This window comes from Spermophilus citellus (assembly GCF_964194105.1).
Source record: "Spermophilus citellus genome assembly, chromosome: 15".
NCBI lineage: Eukaryota > Metazoa > Chordata > Mammalia > Rodentia > Sciuridae > Spermophilus > Spermophilus citellus.
Window position 1 is genome coordinate 84,633,556 of NC_138195.1, and position 16,461 is coordinate 84,650,016.

The 16,461-nt window shown below is 50.3% G+C and overlaps 1 protein-coding gene across 1 annotated transcript; it reads right to left on the minus strand.

The window, feature by feature from the left end:
• Positions 1 to 1,433: 1,433 nt before the first annotated feature.
• VAX1 (ventral anterior homeobox 1) lies at positions 1,434 to 5,596 on the minus strand (the record flags this gene model as incomplete). The annotated part of the gene is made up of 3 exons (XM_081268632.1): positions 5,031 to 5,596; positions 3,768 to 3,955; positions 1,434 to 2,003 (listed from the first exon to the last, which is right to left on the minus strand). The coding sequence occupies exons 1-3, from the start codon at positions 5,269 to 5,271 to the stop codon at positions 1,434 to 1,436; spliced, it is 999 nt and encodes a 332-aa protein (XP_081124758.1). The 5' UTR covers positions 5,272 to 5,596.
• Between the last annotated feature and the right edge of the window lie 10,865 nt (positions 5,597 to 16,461).

A 16,461-nucleotide genomic window follows, 5' to 3' on the forward strand; every position in this document is an offset into this window, starting at 1 on the left:
TTTACAATAAAGTTACTATTTTTAAAATGTTTTGCGTTCGCTTCGGATCGATGAATACATTCTAGACACTGCGGCAACTCGCGGTCTGGGTCTGTGATTTTGGTTAAAATGCGGGTGGCTGTGACTGTGGGGACTGTCGCTGCTGCGAGGGGTGAGGCCGCGCCAGGGCCTGGCGGTCGCGGTGCTGACTTGGGACCACTGAAGCCCTGGGGTTAGGGTGCGGGAGGGGATGCCTTTCCTCTCAGCCACGCCAGGGAGCCTTCTGGACAAGGAGACAAGCGACAGAGGCCAGACCGCCTGGCGATCCTGGCTGCGTCCCTACCTCCTCTTCTGCAAAATCTGCTCTGAGATCCAGGCGTTTCCTGGATTGAAAGGTTTTGTGAACCCGAGAATCTGGGAGAGGAGGCAATGGGTGTTGATTCGTTTCCAAACCCAGCAATTCTGCCCTGAGCCTCGCGTCTGGGGAACCGTGGGGCGAAGCGCTGGCGACCCGGCTACTGCTCTCTCCCAGAGGAGCGGGAAGGTATCGGCCACCGCCCCGAACAGCCTGGGAGAAAAGATTCGAAATTTTCTTTCATTAAGCGGCGTTTACTTTTCTTTTGCTTCCCCCGCCCCAAAATTTTTGTTTAAAATCACAACACTGGGAACTTTAATTTTGCATTGCCCCATGGCGCATTTCCTGTCCTGAATTTTCTTACCCCTTCCAAACGCCATTATTATCAGTATTTAAAAACTGGTTCCACTTCATCTGGTTTTACGTAGTAATTACTCTTTATTGCTGATTAGATTAAATTTATTACCACCATGCCTACCATGATGCTCTATTTATTGTTTCCTGGGGTTAAGGGAGACCGTGATTGGAGTTTTCCTAAAGGGGAGAAAACTCAGCGGGATGTGTCTCGCCAGGAAGCTGAGTGTGCACCGACTATCCAAAGAGGTCTGCAAAGTGGGGCACAAGGACTTCCAAAAGCCCTAATTTCTCTGGCAAGAGGAAGGAGTTGTCCTCCTTTTTGGTCTTAAGAAACCTGCAAGCTTCTTCATTTGCGTGCAGAATTCCTCTTTCAAATATTCATAGGAATAATTCGCTCGGAGGCCCGATCTAGACCAGGTGTCCTGTGCCGTGGACTGAAAACCAGTCTCTTCCCTCCAGGGCGGGGCATTGGTTGGCTAATTCGGGCATTTCCCCCAATTCTTTGGATCACTCCTGGATTCAGAAAGAAGTTTGAGGGGCGGGAACAGGAAGGAAAGGTAGAGGGGGAAAATAGCCTAAGTGAGATGAAATTGGTCGCAGAGCCCGTGGGATAGATGAGCTGTCAGAGGCCTGGTGGGAGCCAGGAGGCCTGCGCAGGAGCCCTGGGCGCCTAACGCGCTAGAGTCCATAAATAATCACCACAATAGATACTATAAATATAAATACAGGGAAACACTTAAAATCAGTCCAGCGCTTTTTTCTCGGCCCCTTCTTTATTGTTGGTCCGAGAGTAAGGCTCGAAGGCCGAGGAGCTCAGATATCGGGCGGAGAGTTCTTGCAAATTTCCGGCTAGCGAACCAGCCATTGTCAATGGGGCGGAGGACAGGCGGCTGGCGACGGAGCCTAGCAGCGAGGGCACCGGCAGACTGAAGAGGCCGTGGCCGGCGGCCGGCGCTCCCGCGTGCAGTCCCCCGGGCCCGGCGGGCCCCGGCCCGGGAGCGCCGCCCACAGCCGGCGGGTGCTGAGATGTGGCGCTCGCGGGGCCCGGGGCGGCGGCGGCTGCGGCCGAGCTGGCCGCGGCGCCCGCGCCCAGGGCGGGTAAACTAGGCCCGCGCAACGCAGACCCGAGAGCGCCCGTGGCACACGGTGGCAGCAGCGCGGGCAGACCAGGCGGCGACAGCAGGCGGCCCTGCTCCAGCAGCCGCAGCACGCTGCACGTGGCCGCGGTCTCCGATACCACCGAGCGCAGCTCCGAGTCCTTGCCCTGGTCCTTCTTCTGCTTGGTGCGCCGGTTCTGGAACCAGACCTTCACCTGCGCGCGGGGACGCAGACAGGGTGGGAGAGAGGAGTAAGGAAGACGAGCGTCAAAGGGAGCGGGCTCCTGGGGCGCGAGGGCTCCTGGGGCCCTCCCCCTGCCCCAGCCCTAGCCACAGCCCCACCCCGAAGCCCGAGAGGTCCGGGCACCCGAGCTGCGGGGGAAGCTGGCGCCACCACGAGGGGGACACAGCTCTACTGGGCTGCGCTTCCGGGTCACGGAAGCAGGCCCGGGGCCGGGGCCGTTTAAAAAAACCAAAGTGATAAAAATGTTCACAACCAGAAGGGATTTCACTGGGCTGCCGCCCTACCCCCAGCAGGATTGGGGGCTCACAGACAAGTGAATCAGCTCAGCCTGAGAGCCCGAATATCAGGTAAATCCTGTGAGGCCTTAGGCATGCAGTGCTAGCGGGAAGCAAGGAGGATGGGGAGGAGTGTTTTTGGCCTTCCTAGGCCAGGCCCCTGGCCCAAGGCTCAAATTTAGCTCCAGAACTTCTACTCTTGTTGAAGGCTGTAAAGCCTGCTTTTGGGTTAAGAACTGACCAAGAACTAACAGCAAGCAGGAAAGGGGGCTCTAGGAGAAATAATTTGGGCGAAGAAGTATTTCACAGGCCAAACTTTCTCCACTTCCTATCACTGCCAGCTGAGTTGGAAGGTCTGCATGTTACTTTTAATCTATCATTCCTGTTACTCTCCATCATGAACTTTGGAATCATGGGAAGAAGACCAGAGACTGAGATAGACTACTACCCTACCCCAACCTCCCAGCTCACTTCCTCTTCTTCTGCCCTTCTTCTGGCCTAGTGGTTACCTAGAATAGAATGTAGCAGCTATATGGAAAGGCTACCCTGTCTAGATTAATAAGTTATGATGCCAATTAAACCTCTAAAAGAACATCCCATCTATTCTATCCTCAGTCCTCAAGAGTTCCTCCAAAACTCCAGGCCTAAAATGCTCCCACCTACTTCAGAGGTGAGCATAGGGAAAGGACTTGTCATCAGAAAGAAGACTGCCTTAGTAGGTCAAACTGGTAACATGGCCTGGTCAGCCCCAAAACGGCCTTTGCAGGACAAAGCTCTCAACTCTACAGTGACTCTAGGCCCAGAATTCACAAGGCCAGCTTCAGGGACAACATATGGATTCAATGTAAAGAAGACCTAAAGACAGTCAGCAGTGCTAGCTCCCTGGACCGACCCTAGATCTATCTGCTACCCTTCCCATACCTCACCCCACTGGCACAGCAGGCAGAGCCTCCTAGCAGTTCAGAGTGGTTTTCATCACTGTGTCCAGAACAAACACAGGACCAGGGCAGACATATTTGCACAGGCAGGTCTCTGGGAGTTGCACACCTTTCTGCAAAATGGGTTTGAGAGTTGTGTAAAGCCCCTGACACAAAGTGGTCAGTGACTGGAAATCGGGCCAATAATGGAGTGCCCAAATAGGCAAAAAGTCCGTCTTTATAGAGTAGAAGTAAGAAACAAATTCTTAACACTGGGATCCGGGAACCATTAAGAATTCCTAAAGGACAAGATTTGGTGCTGCCTGGGCCAGTCCAAGGTATGCAAGATTTGGGGATGCAGAGGGAAAAGGCGACTTGTAGAAGGGGAGGAAGCCTCTGCCCTTTCTCCTCCATTGGCCCATCTCCTCCACTTCCCCTGGGAGGTTCTGTCCAAAGTCAAATTGGGTAGTGGGAAAGAACAAGCTGGGAGGTGGATGGGAGGGAGCCTGCTGCAGAACAGTGCGCAGCTTGGCTGCCTAGTACCTGGGTTTCAGAGAGGTTGAGCTGCCGGGCGAGCTCTGTCCTCTCGCGGCCCACCACATACTGGCAGCGCTGGAACTCCATCTCCAGCCGGTAGAGCTGCTCCGCCGTGAAGGACGTGCGTGTCCTCTTGGGCCGGTCCAGGTCCAAGCCTTTCGGCAGGATGATCTCTCGGATGGACCCCTTGGCATCTGGGGAAGGGGAGATGTCAGGCATCAAGAACCCTCCCCTCTCCTTCCGCCTTCTTAGCCAGAGCTGGCTAGAGGACACAGTACCCAGTAGTCTGCAGGGGGGTGAGGGTGCGGCCACAGCCGGGAATCAAAGGCACCGTGTGTTTATGCGGGGCAAAGGAGCTAACTCCACACCACTGACAAGAGGAGGGACCAGACTTCGTCTATGTAGAGCCCTCCAGACAAGGGAGGGGAAAAAATCAATTCCAAATAGACTGATGTTCCTTCTGGCCTAGGGGACCTCGGCTGTGCGACCCGGGTTCCCTGTAGCCTGAGGGTGCCTTCACTGACCAGCCCGGGTCCTGCGGGCATCAGGCTGTGGAGCAGCCTGCGCTCCAGAGGTCCCCACCCCCACCCCGGGTCTCTGGCCCTCCCGAGTTCGGGCGGCGGAAGAAGGAGGGAGGGAATCCCGGCCCGCGGGGCCTGGCTATCTGCTGGCGGGGGCGGCGCCGGCCCGAGGCCGGGCTTCGCCGCCGCCACTGCCGGGGCTGAGCGCACGCTGCGCCCCAAGTGAGGCCGAACCAAGCCCTAAGTCGACAACGGCAGCCCTGTAACCCAGCTCGGCCGATTTTCCTGGCAGCGGCGGCCAGGCCCGGAGCGCAGCGCCTAGGCCCTCGGCCCAGCGCGCCAACTGGCCGGCCGAAGCCCGCGCTCCCTGGGGTGTGCTCAGCCTGCCAGGGCGCAGGAGCCTGCAGGCCAGCTCTCTGCAGGTCCTCCGGCTCTTAGGGCGCGCTCACATCCTCCCGGAGTTCCCAGGTCGGAGGCCGCAGCCTGGTGGCCGGCCTCGTCCGCTCAGCCCCTCGGCTCTCTCGGCAACCTGGCCGGCGGGGCCCCTCCGAGTCCCCTGGAGAGCGCGCTGGTGAGCCCCAAGCTCAAGTCCCAAGCGGCCGGCCGCACCCTGGCAGGGAGGGCCAGCAACTTTCTACCAAGTCCCAGCCAGCAACCCCTCCCCGCCGGCCGTGGTCGGTGGCGGCGCGCTGCTCGGGGCCTGGAGTCGCCCCCAAAGAACGCGCCCAGCAGCCCTGCCCATCCCTACCTCGGACCAGGATCCGGCGGCAGTAATCCGGGTCCGCTGCGGAATTGGATTTACTTTTGTTACAATCTTCCGCAGCGCCCGACGCGGAAAAGGCGCCCTGCGGCTCCTTGAGGAAGGCGGCGGGGAGGTTCCCCTCGGCGCCCTTGATCTCGCGGCTCTCCTTATGCGTGTTCTTCGAGACCCGGGCGGCCTCGGTGTCCGAGTGGCACCGGACGTCCATTTTGTCTGGTTTCCCGAACATAGGCAAAACACACAGAGAGAGGGGAAAAAAAGAATGATAAAAAAAAAAAAACGAAGAAAGAAAGAAAAAAAGGAGAAAGGAAAAAAAAAGAAGCAGAAGGGGGACAAAACCCCTATAACGCAGCCTCTAAGCTCAGTCTGGAGAGAGGCAAGCGGCAAGAATGAATGTCCCCGCGGGGCGGCTTCGGCGGCCGCCGGCGGGTCAGCGGCGACGGAAGAGTGGCGCGCTCCCAGAGAGGCGGCGGGTCTGGTCCAGGATCCCCGTGCAGCCGCGGCGAGGCCGCTTCGTCAGCGCCCGCGTCTTCTGAGCACGTCCAATGTCCCCAGCCTGGCGATCAGGTAGCGAACAGCGCAACTCCGAAATGCTGCGGCTCCCGCCTGTTACTGAGACGGCGAGTTGTAGTTGTCCGACACCCGGGGGGACGCACACTCGCTGTTGCAATTGATTACGGGTAATTTCGCAGCCCCCACGTTTCGGTTACCTCATGAATACACTAAATTGTTTGGATAATATATCAGATCGTAATGGATGGTTTCTGTCCTTGTCCCCAATCAAGTAGGGGTTTAGCCAGTGAATAAACGGAAATGATTGGTCTTGCTTTCAGGAAACACACAATCAAAGACCTACACTTCCAGAAAAACTTTTGACAAGATTCATCCTGAATTGTTAGTACCATTAGCAGGCATTATTAACTTTCCCTTTGCCTTTGACCCTCCTGTTCACATACTGGCTAGAGGGGTTTTCTCCACACTCGCCAGATAGCGCTGAATGAGGGTGGAGGGGGGAGGGAAAATACCCCTCACACACCCTGCAGCAGCAGAAGAAAGCAGTTGCCTCTGGGTGGGGAGAGCGGGGGAGGAGAGAAAGTTTTCCCCAAAAAGTATCTCCCCCACACTCAAAAAAGCCAAGCTGTCTCCCCAAGCTACTCCTTAACACACCTCGACGCTGACAGCCATCTTAAACTGCCACCTCTCTTCATTTAGTTCCAGTTGGATTTTTTCATGCCTGCACCTCCAGCAGCCCTGAGACAGCCCATTCAAAGGGCAGCTTTGTGCTCAGAGAGTCCAGCAGGAGAGAGAGGGGGAGAGGGAGAGAGAGCAGGGAAAATCTCAACTGTGAGATCTGCTTCAAAAAAAAAAAAAAAAAAAAAAAGTTTTCCCCTAGCTATTTCATTGTCTCTGCTACAATATCTTTGAGAAAAGCAACAGCCAGTAATCCAATAAGAGCATTGATTAGGCTACAATGATTCAATTCAAGCGCATGGCCTTGTGCAAGGAGCATGCTCCAGCCCTTCTCGTCACCTTGCCGGGGCAGAAGCCCTCTCCACGCCGCTCTCCCCATTCATTCCTTTATGGGAAATGCGGAGCAAAAGGAGTGAAAGATGGCAATTATCTAATTGGACTATTAACAAACAGTCCTCTGAGTGCGGCGGTCTGGCGTGGCTCCTGGGCGGGGGAAGGGCCGTGTTCCCTGCCCTCATTCACAAAGAGTGCAGGGGCCGCGGAGGAAAGGGGGCTTTTAAAAGGGGGTGGGGGGGAGAGGAGAGGTGGGAGGTTTGGCTGAGAATTTTTCCACACAATTCCAAGAATGGGGCGGAGGCGGGCGGGGGAGGGGCGGGGGCTGGGGGCGGGGGTCGCGGCGAGCGGGTGGGAGGCAGCGAGGGAGCGGGGAGGGCTGCCCGTGTGTGTGGCGGGCCCCGAGGGGCTCCGGCGCTCACCGCCCGCCCCACCGTCCGGCCACCATCTCCCCTCCCTCCGCCGCCACCGCTCAGGACCCCATCAAACCCCGGGCCGGGAGGGGTCGGCCAGAGCGGGGTTTGCGCCCCCCTCCCCCAGCCCGCAGTCCCTTAGGAGAACCGCGCTCAGCCCGGTTCTGGAGGGCGTCTGTGGCCCTGCAGGCAGACCTGGGGCTTTTACTTCATATTATTGGGGGCAGCGGGAGGAGTATCCGGAGCTGGTCTCCACTGGGCGGCGGGTTTCCTAGGTCTCCACGGATTGATGACCCGTCGGTCTGCTTCGCCGCCAGCGCTGCGCTCCAGGCCCGACGCCTGCCCCGCGGCCCGAGGGAAAGTGCCTTTGGTTGCTGGCTCTCCCCCGGCAGGCCAGTGGAAGGGTCATCGCGGCAGCCGCGTTCTGAAGACGGGTTTTGACAAATCCAGCCAACTTTCCGGTTACTTCCTGTAACGCTCAAACCCCCGGGTTGGCGCCTGGAGGCCCCCAGGGCTTCACTCCCAAGATGACTGAGGAGTTGCGAAGTGCGGCCGCGGGGTTTGGGCTCCCATTATCGTGTCTCCAGTGAGGGTACTGGGGACTCGAGTGCTCGGATGGGGGTCCTGGTTCCCTGCAGCTCCTGAAGGCGGGGCTGGGAATCCTGAATCCCCGCCCGCGGGCCCTTCCCTGCCACTGGGTCTGGGTGGGAGTGCAAGTGGGACCCACCAGACGCAAGTCGGGCGCGCAGGAGGATGTAGGATTCCCCTCCCCCACTTAGGAGCCCTGCGGACTGCGTAGGACCCAGCTGCAGCCTGGATCAAAATGGGCCACCTCCTGGTAGCTCCGGGTCCCCAGCTGGACGGCTCTGCGGCCTCCTGGTTTCCCTTCCTGGGAGGCCTCTGCTGCCTGAAAATCCCACGAGGACACCTGTGGCGCCCGGTGTTTTTTAATATAAAAATAGCCCAACTTGCCACTTCTTTTAGGTCTGGGGGGAGGAGACAGCTGGGGAGCTAACAGTGACCTACAGAAAGGACTCCGCTACTCAAGCATGGTGGGCAGTGGTGAGCAAACTATGGCCAGATCCCAAACCCAAGTTTCAGGTTGGGTTTTGGAAATCCCTGCCCTCCTTGTAAGGGACAATAGTGGCATACTTTGTTATAAGTTGGAATTCCTTATTGAGCACTCACTTGGGGTGCATAGTCCCTTCCTCCACGGGAAGTAGCATATCCCAGTTTTATAGATAAAAGAATGGACACTCAGAGATCAATAACTTGTCCAAATCACAGGGTTAGTAAGTGCAAAATTTGAATTCTGCTTTGTCTGATCTCAAAACTACTCATGCTCTTCTTTGCCAGCTCCTCAGGGCCTTTTATTTTTAAAATTTTTATTTATTTATTTTTAAGTCCAAGCCTGTCCCCTGCTTTGAGTTTTCCAAATTTCCAGTTGGTCATGGTTTGTACCAAAGATGCACAGAGCAATGACTTTAATGTTAATGCCAGGAATTATGAGTATTAGACTGCAAATTTCATTGGTTGCGACCAGACCAGACAATATGAAATAGAAGTGGAAACATGAAATTCTTGTTTCTGATAATGCTGTTTACTTCTAGCCACATTCTTAGGAGTCTATCACCCTTCTGCATCAAGCTGATATGGAGTGAGTAAAATTCAGTTTCCTGGATCTCCTACTTGCTGGTTAAATGCCTGAGAGCAGCATTAAAGAATTTGCTTTACTAGCTGGTTCCTGAGGTGATTTTCCTGTAAGTTAAAGTTTGAGAACTGTACCTTTTAAAGTTGGGGGACAAGGGCACCCTCCATACATGTTGGAAATGCAAATGCTCATTGGGGAAGGGGAAAAAATGGGAACCTCTAGAAAAACATCCAGTTTGATTAAGCAGAATTTACCAAGAGTCTGGAGATGTTAGGACCGGGGTCAGGACTCAGGGAGACCCCTAAAGCATACAGGCTTCTCTCTACATCTTCTAGGAAAACCCTGTCAACTAATAGAAGACATGGTTCCAGGTTGGCAGCACAGCAGTACTGGTCAGCAGTACCACTGCACTGCCAAACTGTGCCACCAACCTGTGCCCCTTTAGGTTCCAAGCCCATGAAGTAACCAAACTAAATAAGAACTGCTCATGCCATAACCTGGTTTCACCTTTTGTTATGCATAGTACTTTTTATTCTCCCTTTCAATTTTCCCTTTTTTCTTTCTTTCCTCCTCTCTTTTGTGTGTGTATGTGTGTGTTCACATGCACGTGCTTGTGTGTGTGTGTGTGTGTGTGTGTGTGTGTGTGTGTGTGTGACTGGATTAAAATTCTGTGGGCATCCATCCAGAAAAACCATGACAGGTTTCTGAGAGGACACAGTGGAGGACGGAAGCCCTGGGATGGAAATTTCAGAAAAGCAGCTGCTGCTCCCAGAAAAACTAAAGCTGTGTGTCCACTGGCAAAGAAAGGAGGGAACTCAGTCAATTATTTGGATAATCTGAGGGTTTGTACCGCACAGTGCACATGAGCACACAGGGCTGCTCCAGGTGAAAGTATTTTATTCTCTTGATGAAATTGCCTCCCTCCCCAGTGCCCTTCCTACCCCCACATCACTGACTGCAGGTGCAGACAGACCCAGAATAGAACTGTAGAGCTGGAAGGATTTTCAGAGATCATCTATTCCATAACCTTCATCTGACTTGACAGATGAGGAAAATGAGACTGGAAAGACAAAGCAACTTGTTAAGGATTAGACAACTAGTTAGTGGGGCGCTCTGTGCTACACTCCTGATCTCCTGACTTAAAGCTACACTCCAGCCTCCATCCAGCTTCCAAGAGCCAAAACAGGAGGAATTTGTTCTTTGAGATTGGGCAAAATGATGCCCATATCAGTGAATTAAATTACAGACTGAGCCCTGGTCTGCTTTGTACATTTCCTGCCTCTGCCCACTTGCTTCCTGTCATGGCCCCAGAAGGCAGGATTCAAGATGGTACAGAGTGCTTTCCTTTTCCATCTTTCCTTTTTTATCTCAGAAAGAAGTAGGAGGTGAAACATGCTAGCAGAAAATTCAAGATCCTCAGACTGAGAGTGGTTTGGGGACAGCATACTTAATGTCTGAGACATCATTTTAAAAAGAACTGCATCAGAGGAGATGATACAACCAGAAATTAAGTCTCTCTAACAGTGACTCAGGGTACCTGATGGTAATGACTAATGAAAAGCAGGAATGCCTGGCATCAATACAGGCATTTATCTTCCATCAAAGATGCCAATGGTGGTGAATTATCTAATTGTTATTCTTTCTAATTTGCAGAAAATAGTTGGGGTACTGGAGAAGTTACTGAAATAACCAAGGTTGAATACCCAAATTAAAAACATAGCCTCACATCCAAATAGTTCTTCCCCATTTTAGCTAACGAGATTAATAGCGAGTGTAATAGAGATATAAATTCTGAATGATTCTAAGCAATCCCATTGGACTCCATTTCTCAACTTTGCCATTTATACCAAGAAGCTAAGTTCTATCAATTATGTAAGTATCAATTTGCATATGAAGCATCATACAATTTTAAAGGGCCTTCAAGTGATACAACTCGCTAATTCTATAGGCTCACTTATTCAAGAAACCAAACAAATGTGGGTTCTTGAGTCAGCCACACTGCCTGATTTATATATTTGTATCCCAGCTCAATTACTTGCTAGGTTCACACCTCCAGCCTCAGTAGGCCTGCAAAATAGGCTTAACTCTAGTATCTATGAGGCTGCCATGCCAATGTAAGTAAAGTGCTTAGAACAGTGCCTGGCACATAGTGAACACTGTCAATAAATATTTGCTATGAATCTTTTATCTGGATTTCCCATGGGGCCAGTCCTGTATAGATAGGACCAGAGATACCAACAAGGAACCAAGAGCCAGGCAGGATACTGACTGGTCCAAGTTGTAGGAGGCAAAGCTTACTGGCTTCCTGCTGATTCAATATTGTATAAGAGTAATAAGAAACCTAGTAATGATTAAGTATTGATTGCCATTATTCATTTAACTCTAATAACAACTCTTGGAGAAAAAGAACAGTTATGTATGCCTACTGTTTGGGATTAAGAATGGCTAATAATTCTTTTCCATTTCTCCCATCAAGAACTACAAGCCATTTACCCTTTGCTGAATTTGGAAGAGGGTAAATAGCTTGTAGTTCTTCATGGGAGGAATGGAAAAGTTTTGTAACACGCTTTGATCAATGAAATGAGTTGGAAATGACCTCATGCTAATTCTGGGTCTAGGCTTAAAGAGGTCAGGGAGATTCTGTTCTTCATAGAGTCCAGCTTTTCTGCTGTAAGGTAGGCAGCCAAGACTACTAAAGGAAAAGAGTCTACATGGAAAATTGAAGGGCTGTGCCTAATAATACCAACTTCCAGCCAAGCAAGTGAGGCCATCTTGATGTTCCAGTCCTAGCTTAACTTTTCTCTCCATGGCCTTAAGAGGGCTCCCAACAATAGCAGGTGAATCTAGGATGAACCATCCATGCTGAGCCCTGTCCAAACTGCAGAACTTAAAAAAAAAAAAAATATGTGGTGGTTGTTGTTTCAAGCCACTAAGGTTTGGATGGATTTGTTATGTAGCAATAGGTAACTGAAACCCATACTATGGATGAGAAACTAGGCTCAGAAATGCTAAGCATTGTCACATGGTATCCCAGCTAGGAAACAGTTAGTACTGCATGGATGTAAACCCAAGACCATCTGGTGCTAAAATCCATGAACATAAGCAATGAATTCTCTAGCACCCACTACAGAATTACCAAATTCCAAATAATAATTTGTAAATTTATTTTGGTTCTTTCCCTATTTCAGATATTACCCAGCACAGGGTGAACTAATAAAAGATTTAAAATGCCAGTCTTATGATTTAAGAGATTAAAAGTGTTAGAGCTATACATGAAGCAAAAGTGGTCTTGTCAAGACCTTTCTCTTCCTGAAAATCAAAAGGGGGCATCTCACTGGGAAATGGGTACACAGCTCTGGATCTGTCTTTCTTTCTTTCCTGAAAAAACTAAAATGCAAATGAACATGTTTTTCTCTCACTTTTAAGAAATTGGAGATACGTTAACACTTAGGCTGGTGAATGGAAAATGACAACAGGTGGTTATTTAGCTCTTTGAAATTCTCCAAGTGAAATTTTCTGGGAGAAGGAGAAGAAAGGGTGATTTTATTACAACATTTTCTGGGTCACAAAGAACTTTATGGTTTTTCTAGAAAGCTGGCTTACAAATAGGTATCTTTCTAACAGGAGTACATTTGTGTTTCAAAGTGTCTTTAAACCCATCATTTTCTAAAATTTCTCCCTGCCCCAAAAGCTGCTGGAACCATTTATTTTCAAGCAGCTAGGGACACCTACTCTGTGCATGTCTCTAAGAACTCCCTGCATCAAACCGTGAGGTGCTTTATTCAAGGTGCAGGATTGCGTGTCCAAAAGTCTCTTTTTCTACACAAGTTACCTCATCCAGAAGAGAACCACAATGCCAAAGGAAAAAGATGGGGCCCCTGAGTGGTAAAAGTCTGTGTATCACAATCTGTAAACTTCAACTCGGGTGGTTCCCTCACATGGGATCTTCTCAGTCCCTCATTCAAAGTCTGTTTATGCTTATTTTTTTTAACCTAGTGCTAATGAGTTTAATTCTCCCACTTCCTAGCTGGCAGGAGATGAGAGGCAGCAAGTGGGAAGGGAAAGAATAGGTTGAAGCAGGAACACTGAAGACAGTGGAAATGTCCACCAACAGCAGGTCTAGAGAGGAATAGAAAACAAACCAAGTAACTCCAAAAGCGTTGCTCTCTAGGGTCACTTTGGATGCAACCTCAAGAGCTCTTGAGGGCATGAGTGCATTAGAATGCAGAGTGATGACTGATATGCAGGAAGATGACCCTCAAGATTAAATTACATTTCATTTGAGAAGGCACATAAAACACTGGAGACATATTTTAATATAAAACAAACACAGAGAACATTACAATTGTCTCATACCTTATTCCTCTATAGTAAGAGAGAAGTCACCATGACCATGAAAGGCAAAACTGTACTATGTGGAATGCAGTGCAGGCAACTTCCTTCGCTACTTAAAGAGGGCCAAGGTGAGATGTGTCACCAGGAATATAGAACTGAACATGAGTGTGTTTTTATCCCCAGAGATTTTATGGGAGCTCCCTTGCAACAAAGGCAAAGGGATGGCGAAAGCAGAGAGATGAAATGATTCATTCCAGGGTGCTCAGCAACACTATTAGCTCAGACAAGAGCCCAGAAAAAGACAATGCCTGGTGCACGATGGGTACTCACAAATATTTGCCTAGGGAAAAAAGAAAGTTGGAAGACTTTCAGCTGTGAGAGGTGGAGACCTGTGGTCACAGGACTGCCACAGGCAGATGTAAGTGGCCCTGGAACCCAAAGGGACCCAAAAGGAGGCAGAAATACTCTCAGTGGAATGAAGCAATGATTGGAGCTGGCCCACACATGCAATGAGATAGGAGGATGGCATTTGTGGACTAGAAATGCTTTAATACAGTGTGTTGAGTAACTCCTAACCCTACCCCTTGGTACTTCTGTGGCACTTTCCCTCTTCAAAAGGGCTTTACAAACATTAACTAATTATATCAGCATGACTTCTCCAAGGGAAAATTGAGCCTCTTTAATCTGTTTGAATTCTCTGGAAAAGCTAATAAAATTAAGGTATAATGTTCATGAAGAGGAGTACATAGAACCATAAACAGCTTTTGTGAGAGATTAAATATTGAAGTGTGGCAGTAGCATTTGATGTCCTCAGAAGCTGTTGATGGAGACGTTGTGCCTCTGTTACAACATGGATCATTGCACGCTGAGTTGCAATCACCATGGAGATTCTCTCTGGGGACAGCCTGGATATCTGTGGCAGGCTGGGGTCCCCTGATCTGAAGGTTTCTTCTGGGTAAGGTTTGTCTGAGTTCTGGGAAGATGGAAGCAGGAACGAGGAGGAAGCTGCCTCATGAGCAAACCAAATTCTCTCCACCATCTTTACAAGGGGCCTTCTAAAGAGTCGTTGGGAGCAGATGTCCCACACCAGTGCTCTGCAGTAACCAGAGGTCAAATACTTTGTACAAAGCACATTCAGCCCCATTCAGGTGATTGGTTGCTGCTGCCCGACATATAATGTTTGAAAATATCCATAGTTTTGAGACCTTTACAGTGCCTTCTCCCATTGCATTATTTTTAAAATATTTATTTATTTTTTTTAGTTGTAGATGGATTTATTTATTTATTCATTCATTCATTCATTCATTTTTATGTGGTGCTGAGGATCGAACCCAGGGCCTCGCACGTGCTCTATTGCTGAGCCACAACCCCAGCCCCCCCCATTGCATTCTTATTCTGGACAAGTTATTTCACTTGTTTTTACATTTCACCATATTTTTCTAGAAGTAAAAAGGAGAAGTTGCTACTCTAGTTTAGAAAACAGGAGGTGATCAGTTGAAGAATACACAGAGTGGCGAGTTTGTATAAGAATTCCTGAGATACTGTGTTCTGCTGGTTCTGATCTTGACTTGAGCCACAAAGCAGGCCACCGTCCTGGCCACTCATCCATTCTTCCTTCCTTTCTTCCGTGGCTTGGACTCCCAGTAGCTCAGAGGAATGCTGCTTCTCAGGAGCTTGTGTTTGGGGCTGAAGCAAAGACAATTACTGTATAGCTGAAAATGGAAGCGCTTGGAAAAGAGGAAGAGAATAGAACCAGCAATTGGGAGATGACACTATTGCTTCAACCGAATCACAAAAAGGCTGAGACCCAACCCCACATGGCCTTCACTTTCCTTCTTGCTGAAGCAGGTCAGGGTGATCCCCAGAAGCCTCTGAGTTCCCATGTGCTCACATTCCATGAGCACACATTCTGAGCGTAAGGAGTTTGGAGATTACTTGCTTTGTGGTAGAAACATCAGGCTGTCTGAACTAGATGACTGCTGCGGGGTATTTAGGCAAGTCTGGCCTGAAGGTGGGATGGGGGACATTCCATGTGCTGTGACCACAAACATCTTCCCCTCAGTCACCCACAATGTCTGTCACCAGTGCTATGACAAGGCACCAAGTCCCCTGTAAAGATACACATAAGTCACAGGGAAGAGCAACATTGAACATCTGTCATACGACAGTGTGGATTAATTTAAGCAGAGGCTTAAAACTTGAGCCAAATCTAGCCTATGGTTTCGGATTTTGATTTGTCCACATTGAACTTTGTTAATTCAATTTCCAATAGTTTAATGAGGAGATTTCACCTGAAAACTCGAATGTCCAGTTTCTCTGGAAAAATTAGGTGACCTGTTTGCACAGGGCTGTTTTGTCTTTTTTTTCCTTCACATCAGCAATCAGCTGGAGGTGAGAAGTGAGTGGAACCACTGGAGGGAGAGGCTGTGTCCCCTGAGTCCCCACAAGGCTGGCCCTCAGGCTCTGCTGTCACTTGAACGTGGTTTCCCCCAGAAGTTCGCACTGGTCCTCGATGTGCTAGTATTAAAGGGAGTGGAACCTAAGAGTCAGGTCCTAGTGGAAGATAATTAGGTCTCTGGGATGGAGTGTTTGACTTCTTCCACGTCTGAGTTGTTATAAAAGAGCAAGATGGGCCCCTTTCTGTCCTCTGGCTTCCTGTCTGACCAGGTGATCTCTTTCAGATGCACTTCCACCATCCGCAGTGAGGCCCTCACCAGAACTGAGTAGATGTTGGTGCCATGCTCTTGAGTCTCAGAACTGGGAGCTAAATAAGCTACTTTTCTTTATGAAGTAGCCAGACTCATGCTTTCCGTTACAGCAACAGAAAACAGATGAATACAGGCCTGGAGGCCTCAGATCTAAGAGAACACTGTGAAGAACAGTCATTCTGGATTATGTCTGTCAAGCCGGCAAGCACACGAAGCTGGGGGTGTGAGCTCCTTTGCCTGAGGAGCTAACAAAGCGAGAGCCCCAGCATCAGGCTTGGATCTGCTTGTCATAACTGAGAAGCCTGTCACCAAACTGCACACTGGGTTTGTGCCATCCATGGGGTCACTAAGGAAAGGGGCCTGGATCCAAGGGAGGCCCATCCGTTCTTCCTCTCTAGAAGGAGGATCCAGCCCTGTGGCCGGAGAGTGAAAGAGGACAAATGACCGACTGTGGTGGAAGCCATGGGAACAACCACATCCCCCTGGGATATTATGAGCTGCCAAGACCTTTCATGTTGATCCTCCCACAACTTGTGCCACTTTACAGTTGGGGAAGCTGAGGTTCCAGTATCCCAGATGACCGAGCTGTAGGAAGCAGAAACACTGAGGAGGCCAGCCCATGTCTTCTGTCCCAGGGTCCTCTCCTGCCCCCAGAGAGTTTGTGGCAGCTCCCGTGGACTGGAGTTTATCGTGCCTGCATGGGGAACAGTCCATGGGTGCACAGGGGAGTTCTTCAGCTCCAGAAAAAGAGGGGAAAAAAAAGGTAAAGGCCATAACTGACCTGGACA